This window comes from Salvelinus namaycush, chromosome 36 (genome assembly GCF_016432855.1).
Source record: "Salvelinus namaycush isolate Seneca chromosome 36, SaNama_1.0, whole genome shotgun sequence".
NCBI classification, from domain to species: domain Eukaryota; kingdom Metazoa; phylum Chordata; class Actinopteri; order Salmoniformes; family Salmonidae; genus Salvelinus; species Salvelinus namaycush.
The window spans coordinates 16240425-16256471 of NC_052342.1; the positions used below are offsets into that span (position 1 = coordinate 16240425).

General features: G+C 42.3%; 1 protein-coding gene across 1 annotated transcript; it reads left to right on the forward strand.

Annotated features, from left to right (window-relative positions):
* The first annotated feature begins 56 nt into the window (after nucleotides 1–56).
* Nucleotides 57–9117, forward strand: LOC120030644 (interferon-induced very large GTPase 1-like). Its single transcript, XM_038976083.1, has 6 exons — nucleotides 57–151; nucleotides 612–703; nucleotides 1734–1860; nucleotides 2612–2869; nucleotides 2984–3244; nucleotides 3355–9117. Exons 1-6 carry the CDS (start codon nucleotides 67–69, stop codon nucleotides 8040–8042), a joined length of 5511 nt encoding a protein of 1836 aa, XP_038832011.1. The 5' UTR covers nucleotides 57–66; the 3' UTR covers nucleotides 8043–9117.
* The last annotated feature ends 6930 nt before the right edge of the window (nucleotides 9118–16047 follow it).

A 16047-nucleotide genomic window follows, 5' to 3' on the forward strand; every position in this document is an offset into this window, starting at 1 on the left:
ACATTTCACTTTACTGTTACGCACATTTTTATTGATGTCCAGTTGTGTTCCAGACATTTTCTGAAAATGAAGTGTCCTCGTTGTCACACGCTTTGTGAGGAGGGACAGCAGTTGTGCTTTACATGCAACGCGATCGTCGAGGAAGAGCGAGGTAGGTAGCCTCGGGCCTTTTTTTTAGATGAGTGATTTTTTTCAATTATTGACAAAATACACTTAAGCAATAAGGCCCGAGGAGGTGTGGTATATGTTTAATATACCATGGCTAAGGGCTGTTCTTTGCACGAAGCATTGCGGAGTGCCTGGAAGCAGGCCTTAGCCGTGGGTATATTGGCCATATATCACAAACCCCCGAGGTGCCTTATTGCCATTATAAACTGGTTACCAACGAAATTAGTGTAGTAAAAATAAATTGTTTTGTCATGTGAATACAGTGAACTATACGGTCTGATATACCGTATAGCCAATCAGCATTCAGACCCTGAACCCCTTAGTTTATAATGAAAAAGAAAGCATTTGATAATGTTTCACCATCTTTATGAGGTGCTGCAACATATATTTGATTAGCATTGTAACATAAGCTCATCTACTGTATTATCCCGAACGTGTTGCAGAGCCAGGCAGTCTGAAAGATGTGACCTATGACCGGGGTAGGAGTGGGGCGGCTGAAGACACCTTGCCAATGGACAGTTCCTCAGATGAAGAGGTAGGGTTTTCTGTTCCTCTTTCACATACAAGTCTTTGCAGATATAAATGTGTTGTATAACTTATCATACAGAATCAATAACCTTGTCAGCTCGATATATACAGTGGGGCAAAAAAGTATTTAGTCAGCCACCAATTGTGTAAGTTCTCCCACTTAAAAAGATGAGAGAGGCCTGTAATTTTCATCATAGGTACACTTCAACTATGACAGACAAAATGAGAAAAAATAATCCAGAAAATCACATTGTAGGATTTTTAATGAATTTATTTGCAAATTATGGTGGAAAATACTGTATATCATGTCACTCCCATTGGTTCCTTCCCCAGGTGTCATTGTTTCTGTTTCAGTTTCATGTTTGTGTGCTGTTAGTGTTTCTTGTTTTGTGTTATGTTCCGTTAATTTCATTAAAACACTCACTCCCTGAACTTGCTTCCCGACTCTCAGCGCACATCGTTACACTGTGTGACATAATTAAGTAAAAGTAAATCAACCAATTTGACAGAGCTTGAATACTTTTTAAAATAATAATTGGCAAATGTTGCACAGTCCAGGTGTGGAAAGCTCTTAAAGACTTACCCAGAAGGACTTAACAGTTGTAATCGCTGCCAAAGGTGATTCTACCATGTATTGACTCATGGGGTTGAGTATTTATCTAATCAAGAGATATAATTGTTTATTTTATATATACTGTATATGTAGATATTTATTGTAAAACTTTTTTTATTTTTTATTTTTTTTAAATGTTCGATTTCTTTCTTTCACTTTGATGTTACAGCGTATTTTGTGTAGATAATTTACAAAAAGGACAATTAAATGTATTTTAATCCCACTTTGTAACTCAATTAAATGTGGACAAAAATCAAGGGATGTGAATACTTTCTGTAGATGTCCTTAAAATATGCCTTCTATTATTAAGTACATTGCTTTGCATTTTGCAATGTGGGAAAATGTTTTAATCATTCAATTGACTGAAATGTCAAAGGATAAAACCTTTAATTCCTGCTGTAAATGTTTTTCTTTTCATTTGAAGGACTTTCATGATGCAAGTGATCAATTCCTTGACTTAAAACTTGGGGAAGATGAGGACACATGTCAGAGAGTACAAGCTGACGGTCTGGAGGCAGAGCCAGCTCAACAGATGGAGGCTGCTGTAGAAGGTGCTTCAATCATATTAGAGGAATTTTGATCATTTACATATATACTGAATCTGAATTCTTGGCAAGCTTAGAGTATACTTTATCATTTCATAAAATGAATATCAGTTTCTTTCCATTCACATGAAAACACTGCATCTGTGTGCATATTAGGGAGTTGTAGTGATATTATGTTGTAACCAGTGGTGTAGTGGGGGAAAAACACATACAATTATTTGTATTATGTTCAAGAGTTTACTCACCTATCATGGAAAAGTGCATAAAATATACAGAGCATTACTTTATTCAATGCGAACAGCCAAAAGCAGTTACCCACCATTTTCTTTACTACTACATTACTGATTGTATTTGTTAATAACCATCACTGGTTGTATCTGTTTTTCCCTACTAGCATAGCAACAGTAGGGATGATGCAGTATAATAGCATTTATTTATAACCTTTTCATGCCTGAAAAGAGAGTTGTGTTGATAACTCTTCAATATGTATAGTCATTGTCATAAAAACTTGTTTTATTAAATTAAGAATTTCAAATATCATGGTATATCCCTGTGTGTAACAATGTCAAATGTATAATTTAATCTAATAACACAAAGCTTTTTCATTGTTATAATAGGCCTAGAATTTATTTTCTAAAAAAATGAACACTCACGTCCATTCGGATATTCCAATAGCTGCGCCAATTCCTAGCTGCTATAATTCTTTTCCCAAAAATTTAACATTATTTATAACATAACTTTTTGCTCTCTCCCACAGAGCTCTCCTCCCCTGGATATATAACAGTTCACTATGTTGGCAGTGACTCTGTTTCCCTGAGCTGGCTTCCTTTTGACCCGGCACAGAGGTACGAATTGACCTACTCCTGCCACACCCAGAGAGAGATCCTGTCCATCCAAGGATCCAACAGCGCAGATGTGAAAGGCCTGTACCCAGGGACGGAGTACACTTTCAGCGTCACATTAGTCACTGACCATAGGAATCAGAGAGCGTCGGTCACAATGTCCATGTATACAAGTAAGTACAATGATTCAAACATGTCCTTTTGCATTAAAGGGAGAATTATGTTTAACTTGTGTTTTCATTATTTCAGTTATAATTGGATTGTGTCCTTTTTTGTCCTTTTTGCAGAACCTGTGCCACCCGAAAAGATAAAGATAGATCATGTCAGCAGTGAATCAGTGTCTCTGAGTTGGGACAAACGTGTTGGTAATCCTGAGGCATGTCTCGTGATCTGTGCCTGTGATGGAGAGGATGTCCAGAAGATAACAACAGAATCCAACACCCTGACGTTCTCCAGTCTGAGTCCAGGTGTCAAATACTCCTTCCACGTCTCTACGGTGCTGAAAAACGGGACCCAAAGCAAGTCTGCTGTGACATATGCCCGCACAAGTGAGTGTATTAAGAATTTTCACTGTGTTACTTTGACAGGAGGATGTTTTCTAATGGATTGATTGACAACCAAGGAGCTCAGATCTGAAACCCTTCTCTTTCCCCCACAGAAACCCACCTGGAGAGCTTGCTGTTGGACCTGGGGTTGGAGAAACACTACACAGAGAAGCTCACCCTGAGCACCGTGCTGCAGATCGATGAGAAGACCGTCACAGATGAACCCGCTCAGACTCTCACAGCCGTGCCATGGTCTTTCCTGAAGAGGTTAATGATGGTTAATGTAACAGCTAGGAGTGTGAAATGTACCTCATCAGGAGGCGAGGCAAGTTGTGATGCTTCATTTTGCAACATAGACCTAGATCTGGAGAGTCTGGTTGATAACATGGACTCTAGTAATGTGGTGAACCCCTTAGACATTGTTACTGCTCTCTTTCTGTGCTCTAACAGTTTTCTGCAGCAAGAGATGGTCTTGAAAATGTCAATGTGTCAGTTTTCTGTGCCCCTGCTTCTCCCCAATTGTGACACAAAACAGTGCACGCTGATGCTTTGGGCAATGCGAGACATTGTCAAGAAGTTCAGACCTCATTCATTGTCAGACCCAAGAGGATTTGTTGAAGATAGGATTGTTCTCTCTGACCTCCCCATGGTCTCTTTCGTCAGATTGGGTGAGTGCTCTGTGTCCAAGTCACAGATTCTGAACAAGCTTCTGAGTAATCCCCAACAGTATCACGATACATTTGTCCACCACGATATGGAATGCGGTGATAGTCCAAGGAGGATATCCAATGGATTGGTTGAGATAAGCTGGTACCTCCCAAGTGGGAAAAAGAACATTGACATCTTTGGTGAAGCTGTTGCTGTAACCAATCTGAGAGGGGATATCAGTTCCTTTGAGACGCAGTACTCCTTTCTTTGCCAGACCTCTGCAGCAGTCTTTGTGTTCTTTGACAACTTGGACACCAAGTACAAGCTACTGACCAGCCAAAACACCAAGGCACAGCTGTTTCTGGTGGGTAACCCACAGAGCAAGAGCTTCAGCATTGATGCTTTGAAGAAAACAGCAGCAGAGTTGAACTTGAAGAAAAGCAACATCATCCTGAAAACCAAACAGATGAATGATGCCGACTTTGTGAAGAACCTGCGAGACACAGTTGGTCAGGTGATCAATAATTCATATTCTAAAATGCCATTGGAGCAGATGGCTGAAGTGGCACACGAGCTTGGGATCTTGGTTGACGAGGACTGCCAAGAATGTCAGATTGCCAAGCAAAATGCTGATGCAATCACGTCAAAAATTAATGACACACCACAGTATAAGGAAATACATCTTCCCTTGCAAGGGCAGATCTGGAAGGAGCTGGCACGTCTAGAGAAAGAGGAATGCAGACTGCGGAAAGCTGGGGAGATGAACATTGAGATGTACAAAAATGAACTGCAAGCAGAGAAAAGACAACTTAGGGAACAGCAAAGGAGGTATGACATGTCAGAGGCAATGACTTGCTTCATACATGCAATATCAAGCACAGGGCTAGAGAGGTCCTACTTCTTGAAATGGATGCGAATGAACCTGGACAATCTGTCTCGTAAAAACCTTTCTGGCCTAAGGGAGCTGTACAAAGAAAAGTCTCAGAACTCATCTGAAACCAAAGAAGAAATTGCATACCTTGATAAACAGATTTCAAACAGTTCTTTAGGAACTGAACATTTCCTACGGGAAATGGGTCAACTGTACGAATCTGCGGTCTTACTGAGCGAAACTGAAGAGTCACGGCAACAACTGCAGCACCTGCCCAGACTATGTGCTGAGTTGCTTCTGGATGGGTTTCCTCTGGAGCTGGTGGACGGAGACGCGTCCAACATACCTCTGAGATGGGTGAGTGATGTGCTGCATCAGCTCAATGTCTTGGTGCAGCCGAAGAACAAGATCCTGGTGGTAACGGTTCTAGGTGTTCAAAGCACGGGAAAGTCCACTCTACTGAACACTATGTTTGGAGTGCAGTTCGCAGTCAGTAGCGGCAGATGCACAAGAGGGGCTTTCTTGCTTCTCATCAAAGTCAAAGAAGACTTCAAGAAAGAGCTGAACTGCGACTTTGTAGTGATCATCGACACAGAAGGGCTGAAGTCTCCAGAGCTGGCACAGTTGGATGACAGCTTTGAGCACGACAACGAGCTAGCCACTCTAGTTGTTGGGCTGAGTGATGTCACAATTATCAATATTGCCATGGAGAACTCAACCGAGATGAAGGACATCCTTCAAATTGTTGTCCATGCTTTTCTCCGGATGAAAGAGGTGGGAAAGAAGCCTAAGTGTCTGTTTGTCCACCAGAACGTGGCAGATGTCTCGGCACACGACAAAAACATGAGAGACCGGAAGATGCTCTTGGAGCAATTGAACGAGATGACCCAGGCAGCAGCCAGCATGGAAAACAAAGAAGAGAACAAGATCTTCACAGATGTGATGGAGTACAACCCAGAGACTGGTAACTGGTACATCCCTGGACTTTGGCACGGTAACCCTCCAATGGCACCTGTCAATGCCGGGTACAGCGAGTCCGTCTACGAGTTCAAAAAAAACATGATTGAAGTCTTGGGGAAATGTGAGGCCTCTAGAAACAACATAACAGAGTTTCTGGAGTGGACAAAAAGCCTGTGGAATGCTGTGAAGTATGAAAACTTCATCTTCAGCTTCAGAAACAGCCTAGTGGCTGATGCCTACATGAAGCTCTGCACTGAGTTCCACAAATGGGAATGGTCATTCAAAAAGCACATGTATACTTGGGTAACAAATGCTGAAACAAGGATCTCCAACTTTGGGACAATCACTGTGAAATCTGAGGCATCAGACATGAAAGACGTGATTGGCAAATTGAAAAACAAAGCTTTGTTTGAGCTTTCCAAATGGGAGAAGACCATACTTGACAACTTGACCAAGTATTATGAACAGACAGAAGGCCATGTGCATCTAGTGGAGGGGTACAGAGAGGTCTTCTCCAACAGTGCAAAAAGCCTTCGACGAGAAATGGAGAACTCTGTGCTGAATCAACTTGAAGCAGCTGCTGAGATCAGACAGGGAATGAACAATCTGGACACAATAAAGAAGACCCACACAGCAAGACTGGAAGAGAATGTTCTGGGATTAATTGAGGAATGCAGGAAGATCAAATCTGAGAAATCAGATGAGGAGCTAGAGAGAGATTTTGATCAGATGTGGCATGAAACTGTGCAGAAGTTGTCCTTCCCAGGATTGAAGAAGGAAAACATTTTTGGAAAGATTTTTCGCCAGCTCCGTTCAAACTTGACCCGGAAGGGAAGTTCTGTGAATGAAATGATAGCTAGAGTAAAGCTGGAACATTTAGGAAAAGAGCCATTCAAAGTGCCTTCTGATGGGTTTGTAAGGAAAGTAAAACAATGGCTTCACTTGGATGAACACACACAGAAAACCCAGTTGATGGCTGACAACCTCATAGAGACTTGCAGACAATTTGTGTTGGAGAAGGTGGAAAGGGAAACAGATTACCATGACAATTATATTCTGGAAATCCTAAACATGATTGAGGAAAGATTAAAAGCCAGCAAAGACCTTGAGACTGATGTCAAATTTGAAGTTTTACTAAAACTACATATCTGTGGAGTTGCAGCCAGGAAATTTCAGCAAATGCATGAACATTTCATAGAAGTCAATGACCCACGCCGATGCCTTAATCAGTACAAAGACAAGTACTGTTCTGACTTCAAAGACCTGTTCAATAAACGAGACCAGTGTCAGAAGAAAGCAGAAGAATTCACATGCCTCTGCCTCAGACCTGCACTGGAAGAAAGTGTTAGCCATTGCTTGGGTCCAGATATCGTTGATGAAATGCTGACAGGAAAAAATGCCCTTCAATTCAGCACTCGTGCATTTTTCCAGTACTCAATCTTGAAACATTTGCTTTCAGAATTGAACTTTGAGAACTATGACAGCTACATTTGTTCGTATGAAACGTTTGTCAAGAATTGGATATTTGATCAAATCAGGGAGCGCTTTTCAAAGGGGCAAAAAATGTTTCAGTTGGAAGACAAGCATCTGAAAGCAATCGTCAAGAAAATAATGGATGCCATCACAAAGGCCCAAACCAAGAAAAACAACAATTTTGAGAAATTCATTCAGAACATTTGCACGGAGCTTGGAGATACACTGGTCATTCCCAAGGATGCTCTGAGTGCCTTCATGATCCTCAATAATGCTGAACAAGAGCAGTTTGCCCACTGTCTCAAAACATCTGTTGAAGAAATGGAACAATCCCTGATGACCAAGTTCCAAGAGGGAGTGGATACACAGAGGAAACTGGAACAATTGAGGATTAAACCACAGAATGTTCTTTTCAAAAGAGTGTTCGGCTGTGGGAAGCAATGTCCATTCTGCAAGGCACCGTGCGAGGCAGGAGGAGAGGCCCACACAGACCACTGTGCCTCAATACACAGACCACAGGGTCTGGGCCAGTACAGGTTTGTATACTCAAGGAAACTCGTGACTGATATCTGCTCTTCCTCTGTGTTCAGTGAGCAACAATTCCAATGCTACGAGACAAAACAAAAATACCATCCTTACAAAAAGTACAGAGAAATTTTCCCCAACTGGCATATCCCGGCCGATCCCAGCATCGAGGCCTCAGACTACTGGAAATATGTGATGGCAAAATTCAACAATGAATTTGCCAAAAAGTATGACGCACTCCCAGCAATAACACCACCTGCCTGGAAATTGATCACAAAAGAACAGGCAGAAAAAAGCCTCAAAGAGTCTTTTAGCATCAAGTGAGAGCCTCTACCTCAAATAGGAATTGTAATATAATGAACAATGGTGTCAGGCTGTAGTCTAACAAAAGACATTACCTGCAAGAATAAATGTCAGATTTAATGTCAGATTTCAATTATGAATGATTCTGTATCTGTTTATGTACGTTTTCACAATCAAAACATGGTCCTTGCCATCTGCTTCATGAGCAGTATGTTCTCTAAATTGAAGAGCCTTGGAATGGGGGCTGGAATGATAATCTGTTAAACACCACTGTGCCACAACTACTTGTCACTTACTCTGTGTTGCATTGCTTGAAAGCAATTCGCAAAAGATACATCAGTTCTTAAACTTGATGTGTTTACTTGGTAGGCACTGACAATGATCAACAAGGTATCTATTTTCTAGCAGCCATTTGATGTTTGGGTTCTTACAGTATGTGGTGAATGGGATTTATATTTCATTTTTCTGTAACATTCATTGGTTTTGGTAAAATCAAGCATTGGTCTGACCTTTTTTTTTTTTACTTACACTTATGTGATTCAGGAAAGTGTTGAGAAACAATTACATTTGAAAATGGTGGTGTTCTCTGAGACCACAATCATCTCGATGCCTCTCACTGTATAAGTAGTTCCCACCAAATATATTCCATAATCAACTAATCACTTTTTTATATAATATATCAATGAAAAATAATCTTAACAGTTTGTCATTGAACTGGTCCAGTTTGTTGACGTGTTGCAGTCAACACTCTAGCTATGAATGTCTTTTAACAAAGTAGGCTACACCAACTGTAGTGAAAGTTCCTATGTAAAATATTTTCAATTATTATATATTTAGAGAAAAATAGGTTCCATTGAATACAACACAAAAGCTGATGTAATAAATATACTGGACTACCAGTTCAATATTACAAAATCAAGCTGTTTATTGCAGTGGAGCACAAACAACATGGCACAGTCATGAGAGAATGAAAACAAAAGGCTGACAACTTGAGTTTCATTCATCAAATTTCCTTTGAGACGTATGTTGCAATTGTACATGGCCCTTGTCAAATAAACTTAAAATGTTTTTAAATTGAAATAAATCAATATCTTCAGAAATATCTTGGATATACTTTGGATGTTTTTGTTGATTTTCTTGTTGTTGGTTCGTTTCTTTTAATGACCTAGGTAAAATGCTTTTTGGTTCAGATTCAGAGCAAGAGGTTAGAAATGATATGCAATAATGTTAGATAGGCAGGCTTAGGTTTACAGTGCATTGCAGTGCATCTGGTTGAATATGCCGGCTAAGTTTTACAGTGCATTACAGTGCATATGTTTTGATGACAGCTCACTGAGGGCAGGGAGACGAAGGGTGACCATTATCTCTCTGCTTCACCATAAAGGTCAAGGGGTCGGCCCATCCGGATATGAACTATATTGAGGGCGTTGTTGGATGCATAGAGGTCAGAGTTCATCCCAAAGGAGGCGACCCCCAGTCCTGGGGTGCAGTTGACCTTGTAGAAGTAGTTTTTAAATTTGATTTAACCTTTAACTAGGCAAGTCAGTTAAGAACAAATACTTATTTACAATGACAGCCTAGGAACAGTGGGTTAACTGCCTTGTTCAGGGACAGAAAGACAGATTTTTTTTATTCGATCTAGCAACCTTTCGAGTTACTGGCCCAATGCCTAACCACTAGTCTAACTGCCACCCCAACAGTAGTACACTGTTAAAATGAAGTGTTTTGTAACACGAAAACTAGTGGCAACTAAGCTGTCACCACCTTAAAGATGCCAAAACCTTAACTTGGCTGGAGTATTGAAACACATGGTTGTGAGGGTATTGGGGCAGATTTAAGATGTACTGAAACATTCATCCTGAGGGGTTCTCAAACATGACATGGTGTGTGGTAACACCACATAATCAAGAATTGTGCAACACCTTCCCTGAGTCTGGGAGCACAAACCCAGAAAAGGTTGAAAACACCTGGTGTTTCGAGTCCTGTGTAATGCAGAATTAGATCCTTCTTCTGGAGTTTCCAAATACTGTAAATGGGAGTCCCTCCTCTTATTGTATATTCCCTGCTCTTATATGGTGTGTTTATAAAATCCTCATTGGTAATTCCAAAAAGTCAAAAGTACTTTTGGAACTCCTAGCTGTTAAGCTGGCTCTTGGGAAGTGGCGTCACTGGTTAAAGGTTTTGGTCCTTCCCTTCATTGTGTGGACGGATCACAAAAATCTAACCTACCAAACGTCTGAACTCTCGACAGGCCAGGTGGGCATTGATTTTTGGAAGATTCAACTTCACACTTACTTATCGCCCCGGATCTAAGAATACCAAGCCTGACGCCCTCTCCCGTCAGTTCACCACAGACAAGTTCCGAGCTAGAAACCATTATGCCATCCTCCTGCATCGTTGCTGCTGTCTCCTGGGAGATTGAATTCCCGTGTTCATTAGGCTCAGCTGAACCAGCCTGATCCTAGAAATTGTCCAGGTAAGGCTCTGTTTGTGCCAGATTCAGTTCGTTCTGATGTTCTTCAATAGGCCCATTATACTCACCTCACCTGTACCCCTGGCATGAACCGGACTGTCGCCTTCCTGCGTCAACGATTTTGGTGGCTCACCATGGAGAAGGACGCTCAGGAATTAATCTCAGCCTGCTCTGTCTGTGCCCAGAACAAAACCTCCACCAAACCTACATCTGGTCTGCTTCATCCTCTTCCCATACCCAGTCGCCCCTGGTCACACATAGCTTTGGACTTCGTCACTGGCCTTCCCCCATCGAATGGTAACTCAGTCATCCTCACTATTATTGACCGATTTTCCAAAGCGGCTCACTTCATTCCCCTCTCCAAGCTTCCTTCCTCCCGGGAGGCTGAGGACCTGCTGGTGGTATCCCATTCTTTTGGAGAGATTGGAAACCCAAATTGGTCTACACGGACAAGTTCTGGCCTGGTTTAGATCTTATCTATCGGAAAGATATCAGTTTGTCTCTGTGAATGGTTTGTCCTCTGACAAATCAACTGTACATTTCGGTGTTCCTCAAGCTTCCGTTTTAGGACCACTATTGTTTTCACTATATATTTTACCTCTTGGGGATATCATTCGAAAACATAATGTTAACTTTCACTGCTATGCGGATGACACAAAACTGTACATTTCAATGAAACATGGTGAAGCCCCAAAATTGCCCTCGCTAGAAGCCTGTGTTTCAGACATAAGGAAGTGGATGGCTGAAAACATTCTACTTTTAAACTCAGACAAAACAGAGATGCTTGTTCTAGGTCCCAAGAAACAAAGAGGTCTTCTGTTAAATCTGACAATTCATCTTGATGGTTGTAAAGTCGTCTCAAATAAACTGTGAAGGACCTCGGCGTTACTCTGGACCCTGATCTCTCTTTTGACGAACATATCAAGACTGTTTCAAGGACAGCTTCTTTCCATCTACATAACATTGCAAAAATCAGACATTTTCTGTAGAAAAATTAATCCATGCTTTTGTTACTTCTAGGTTAGACTACTGCAATGCTCTACTTTCCGGCTACCTGGATAAAGCACTAAATAAACTTCAGTTAGTGCTAAATACGGCTGCTAGAATCCTGACTAGAACCAAAAAATTTGATCATATTATTCCAGTGCTAGCCTCCCTACACTGGCTTCTTGTTAAGGCAAGGGCTGATTTCAAGGTTTTACTGTTAACCTACAAAGCGTTACATGGGCTTGCTCCTACCTATCTTTCCGAGTTGGTCCTGCCGTACATACCTACACGTACGCTACGGTCACAAGACGCAGGCCTCCTAATTGTCCCTAGAATTTCTAAGCAAACAGCTGGAGGCAGGGCTTTCTCTTATAGATCTACATTCATGTGAGAGATGCCGACTCGGTCTCAACCTTTAAGTCTTTATTGAAGACTCATCTCTTCAGTAGGTCCTATGATTGAGTATAGTCTGGCCCAGGAGTGTGATGGTGAACGGAAAGGCTCTGGAGCAACGAACTGCCCTTGCTGTCTCTGCCTGGCCGGTTCCCCTCTCTCCACTTGGATTCTCTGCCTCTAACCCTATTACAGGGTCACTGGCTTACTGGTGCTCTTTCTTGCCGTCCCTAGGAGGGGTGCGTCACTTGAGTGGATCACTGACGTGATCTTCCTGTCTGGGTTGGCGCCCCCCCTTGGGTTGTGCCGTGGCGGAGATCTTTGTGGGCTATACTCGGCCTTGTCTCAGGATGGTAAGTTGGTGGTTGAAGATATCCCTCTAGCGGTGTGGGGGCTGTGCCTTGGCAAAGTGGGTGGGGCTATATCCTTCCTGTTTGGCCCTGTCCGGGGGTATCATCGGATGGGGCCACAGTGTCTCCTGACCCCTCCTGTCTCAGCCTCCAGTATGTATGCTGCATTAGTTTATGTGTCGGGTGGCTAGGGTCAGTTTGTTATATCTGGAGTACTTGTCCTGTCTTATCCGGTGTCCTGTGTGAATTTAAGTATGCTCTCTCTAATTCTCTCTTTCTCTCTCTCTCTCTGAGGACCTGAGCCCTAGGACCATGCCTCAGGACGACCTGACATGATGACTCCTTGCTGTCCCCAGTCCACCTGGCCGTGCTGTTGCTCCAGTTTCAACTGTTCTGCCTGCGGCTATGGAACCCTGACCTGTTCACCGGACGTGCTACCTGTCCCAGACCTGCTGTTTTCAACTCTCTAGAGACCGCAGGAGCGGTAGAGATACTCTTAATGATCGGCGATGAAAAGCCAACTGACATTTACTCCTGAGGTGCTGCACCCTCGACAACTACTGTGATTATTATTATTTGACCATGCTGGTCATTTATGAACATTTGAACATCTTGGCCATGTTCTGTTATAATCTCTACCCGGCAACCCAGAAGAGGCTGGCCACCCCTCATAGCCTGGTTCCTCTCTAGTTTTCTTCCTAGGTTTTGGCCTTTCTAGGGAGTTTTTCCTAGCCACCGTGCTACACCTGCATTGCTTGCTGTTTGGGGTTTTAGGCTGGGTTTCTGTACAGCACTTTGAGATATCAGCTGATGTACGAAGGGCTATATAAATAAATTTGATTTGATTTGATATCCGCCATGTTGTGGAGTCAACAGATGTCAGAATAGCCTTATAAATATTCACTTACCTTTGATGATCTTCATCAGAATGCACTCCCAGGAATCCCAGTTCCATAATAAATGTTTGATTTGTTCCATAAATTCCATAATTTATGCTCAAATACCTCCTTTTTGTTCGCGCGTTCAGTACACTACCAAACTCACGACACGCGGGCAAGTCCATGCAAAAGTTCAGACGAAAAGTCATATTACAGTTCGTAGAAACATGTCAAATGAAGTATAGAATCAATCTTTAGGGTGTTTTTAACATAAATCTTCAATAATGTTCCAACCGGAGAATTCCTTTGTCTTCAGAAATGCAATGGAACGCAAGCTAACTCTCTCACATGAACGCGCCTGGTCAGCTCATGGCACTCTGCCAGATCCATGACTCAAAGAGCCTTCATTCCCCCCTCCTTCACAGTAGAAGTATCAAACAAGGTTCTAAAGACTGTTGAGATCTAGTGGACGCCTTAGGAAGTGCAAAATGACCAATATCCCACTGTATATTCGATAAGCGATGAGTTACAAACCTCAGATCTCCCACTTCCTGGTTGGATTTTTTCTCATCTTTTTGCCTGCCATATGAGTTCTGTTATACTCACAGACATCATTCAAACCGTTTTAGAAACTTCAGAGTGTTTTCTATCCAAATCCACTAATAATATGCATATATTAGCAACTATGACTGAGTAGCAGACAGTTTACTCTGGGCACCTTATTCATCCAAGCTACTCAATATTGCCCCAAAATTCGTGTTTCAACCACTCCACACATTTCTTGTTAACAAACTATAGTTTTGTCAAGTCTGTAAGGACATCTACTTTGTGCATGACACAAGTAATTTTTCCAACAATTGTTTACAGATAGATTATTTCACTAATGATTCACTGTATCACAATTCCAGTGGGTCAGAAGTTTACATATACTAAGTTGACTGTGCCTTTAAACAGCTTGGACAATTCCAGAAAATTATGTCATGGCTTTAGAAGCTTCTGGAAGGCTAATTGACATCATTTGAGTCCATTTGAGGTGGACCTGTGGATGTATTTCAAGGTCTACCTTCACACTCAGTACCTATTTGCTTGACATCATGGGAAAATCAAAAGAAATCAGCCAAGTCTTCAGAAAAAAATTGTAGACCTCCACAAGTCTGGTTCATCCTTGGGAGCAATTTCCAAACACCTGAAGATACCACGTTCATCTGTACAAACAATAGTACGCAAGTATAAACACCATGGGACCACGCAGCCGTCATACCACCCAGGAAGGAGACGCGTTCTGTCTCCTAGAGATGAACGTACTTTGGTGAGAAAAGTGCAAATCAATCCCAGAACAACAGCAAAGGACCTTGTGAAGATGCTGGAGGGAACAGGTACAAAAGTATCTATATCCACAGTAAAACGAGTTCTATATCGATATAACCTGAAATGCCGCTCAGCAAGGAAGAAGCCACTGCTCCAAAACCGCCATATAAAAGCCAGATTACGGTTTGCAACTGCACATGGGGACAAAGATCATACTTTTTGGAGAATTGTCCTCTGGTCTGATGAAACAAAAATAGAACTGTTTGTCCATAATGACCATCGTTATGTTTGGAGGAAAAAGGGGGAGACTTCAAGCCAAAGAACACCATCCAAAACGTAAAGTACGGGGGTGGCAGCATCATGTTGTGGGGGTGCTTTGCTGCAGGAGGGACTGGTGCACTTCAAAAATAGATAGCATCATGAAGCAGAAAAATTATGTGGATATATTGAAGCAACATCTCAAGACATCAGTCAGGAAGTTAAAGCTTGGTCGCAAATAGTCTTCCAAATGGACAGTGACCCCAAGCATACTTCCAAAGTTGTGGCAAACTGGCTTAAGGACAACAAAGTCAAGGTATTGGAGTGGCCATCACAAAGCCCTGACCTCAATCCTATAGAACATTTGTGGGCAGAACTGAAAAAGCGTTTGCGAGCAAGGAGGCCTACAAACCTGACTCCGTTACACCAGCTCTGTCAGGATGAATGGGCCAAAATTCACCCAACTTATTGTGGGAAGCTTGTGGAAGGCTACCCTAAACGTTTGACCCAAGTTAAACAATTTAAAGGCAATGCTACCAAATACTAATTGAGTGTATGTAAACTTCTGACCCTGTCACGTTCCTGACCTGTTGTCTGTTATTTTTGTATGTGTTTAGTTGGTCAGGGCGTGAGTTGGGGTGGGCATTCTATGTTTTGTGTTTCTATGTTTAGGCCATTGGTAATTAGCCTTATATGGTTCTCAATCAGAGACAGGTGTTTGTCGTTTCCTCTGATTGGGAACCATATAAAGGTAGGGTGTTCACACTGTTTGTTTGTGGGTGGTTGTCTTCCGTGTCTGTATTGTATGTTCGTACCACACGGGACTGTAGCGTTTTGTTTGTAGTCTATTTCCTGTTCGTGAGTTCTTCGTGTTATATGTAAGTTCTCTATTTCAGGTCTGTCTTCGTTCGTTTTGTAATTATTCCAAGTGTTGTTTCGTGTTCGTCTTCGTGGTTGAATAAATTCATTATGTTCTTAAAACCCGCTGCATTTTGGTCTGATCCCTACTCCTCCTCTTCGGACGAAGAGGAGGAGAACAAGCGTTACAGAACCACCCACCACCGAAGGATCAAGCAGCGGGTTAACGGACAGCAGCAGGTGTACCAGGAGGAATGGACATGGGAGGAAATCCTAGACGGAGAAGGACCCTGGGCAGAACCAGAGGAGTGTCGCCGCCCCAAAGCGGAGCTGGAGGCAGCGAAAGCGGAGAGGCGGCGATATGAGGAGGCAGCACGGAAACAAGGCTGGAAGCCCGCAAGTCAAACCCAAAAATTTCTTGGGGGGGGGGCTCTCGGGGTATATAGTTGGGTCAGTCAGGGGACTTGAGCCAACTCCTCCTGCTTTACATAAGGAGCCGGTGAGGGCGGATTTGGAGGTGA

Coding starts and splice junctions, on each gene's coding strand:
- LOC120030644 (XM_038976083.1), top strand. CDS start 67: ATGAAGTGTCCTCGTTGTCACACGCTTTGTGAGGAGGGACAGCAGTTG. Junction 152..611: donor GATCGTCGAGGAAGAGCGAG/GTAGGTAGCCTC, acceptor AACGTGTTGCAG/AGCCAGGCAGTCTGAAAGAT. Junction 2,870..2,983: donor CACAATGTCCATGTATACAA/GTAAGTACAATG, acceptor TCCTTTTTGCAG/AACCTGTGCCACCCGAAAAG.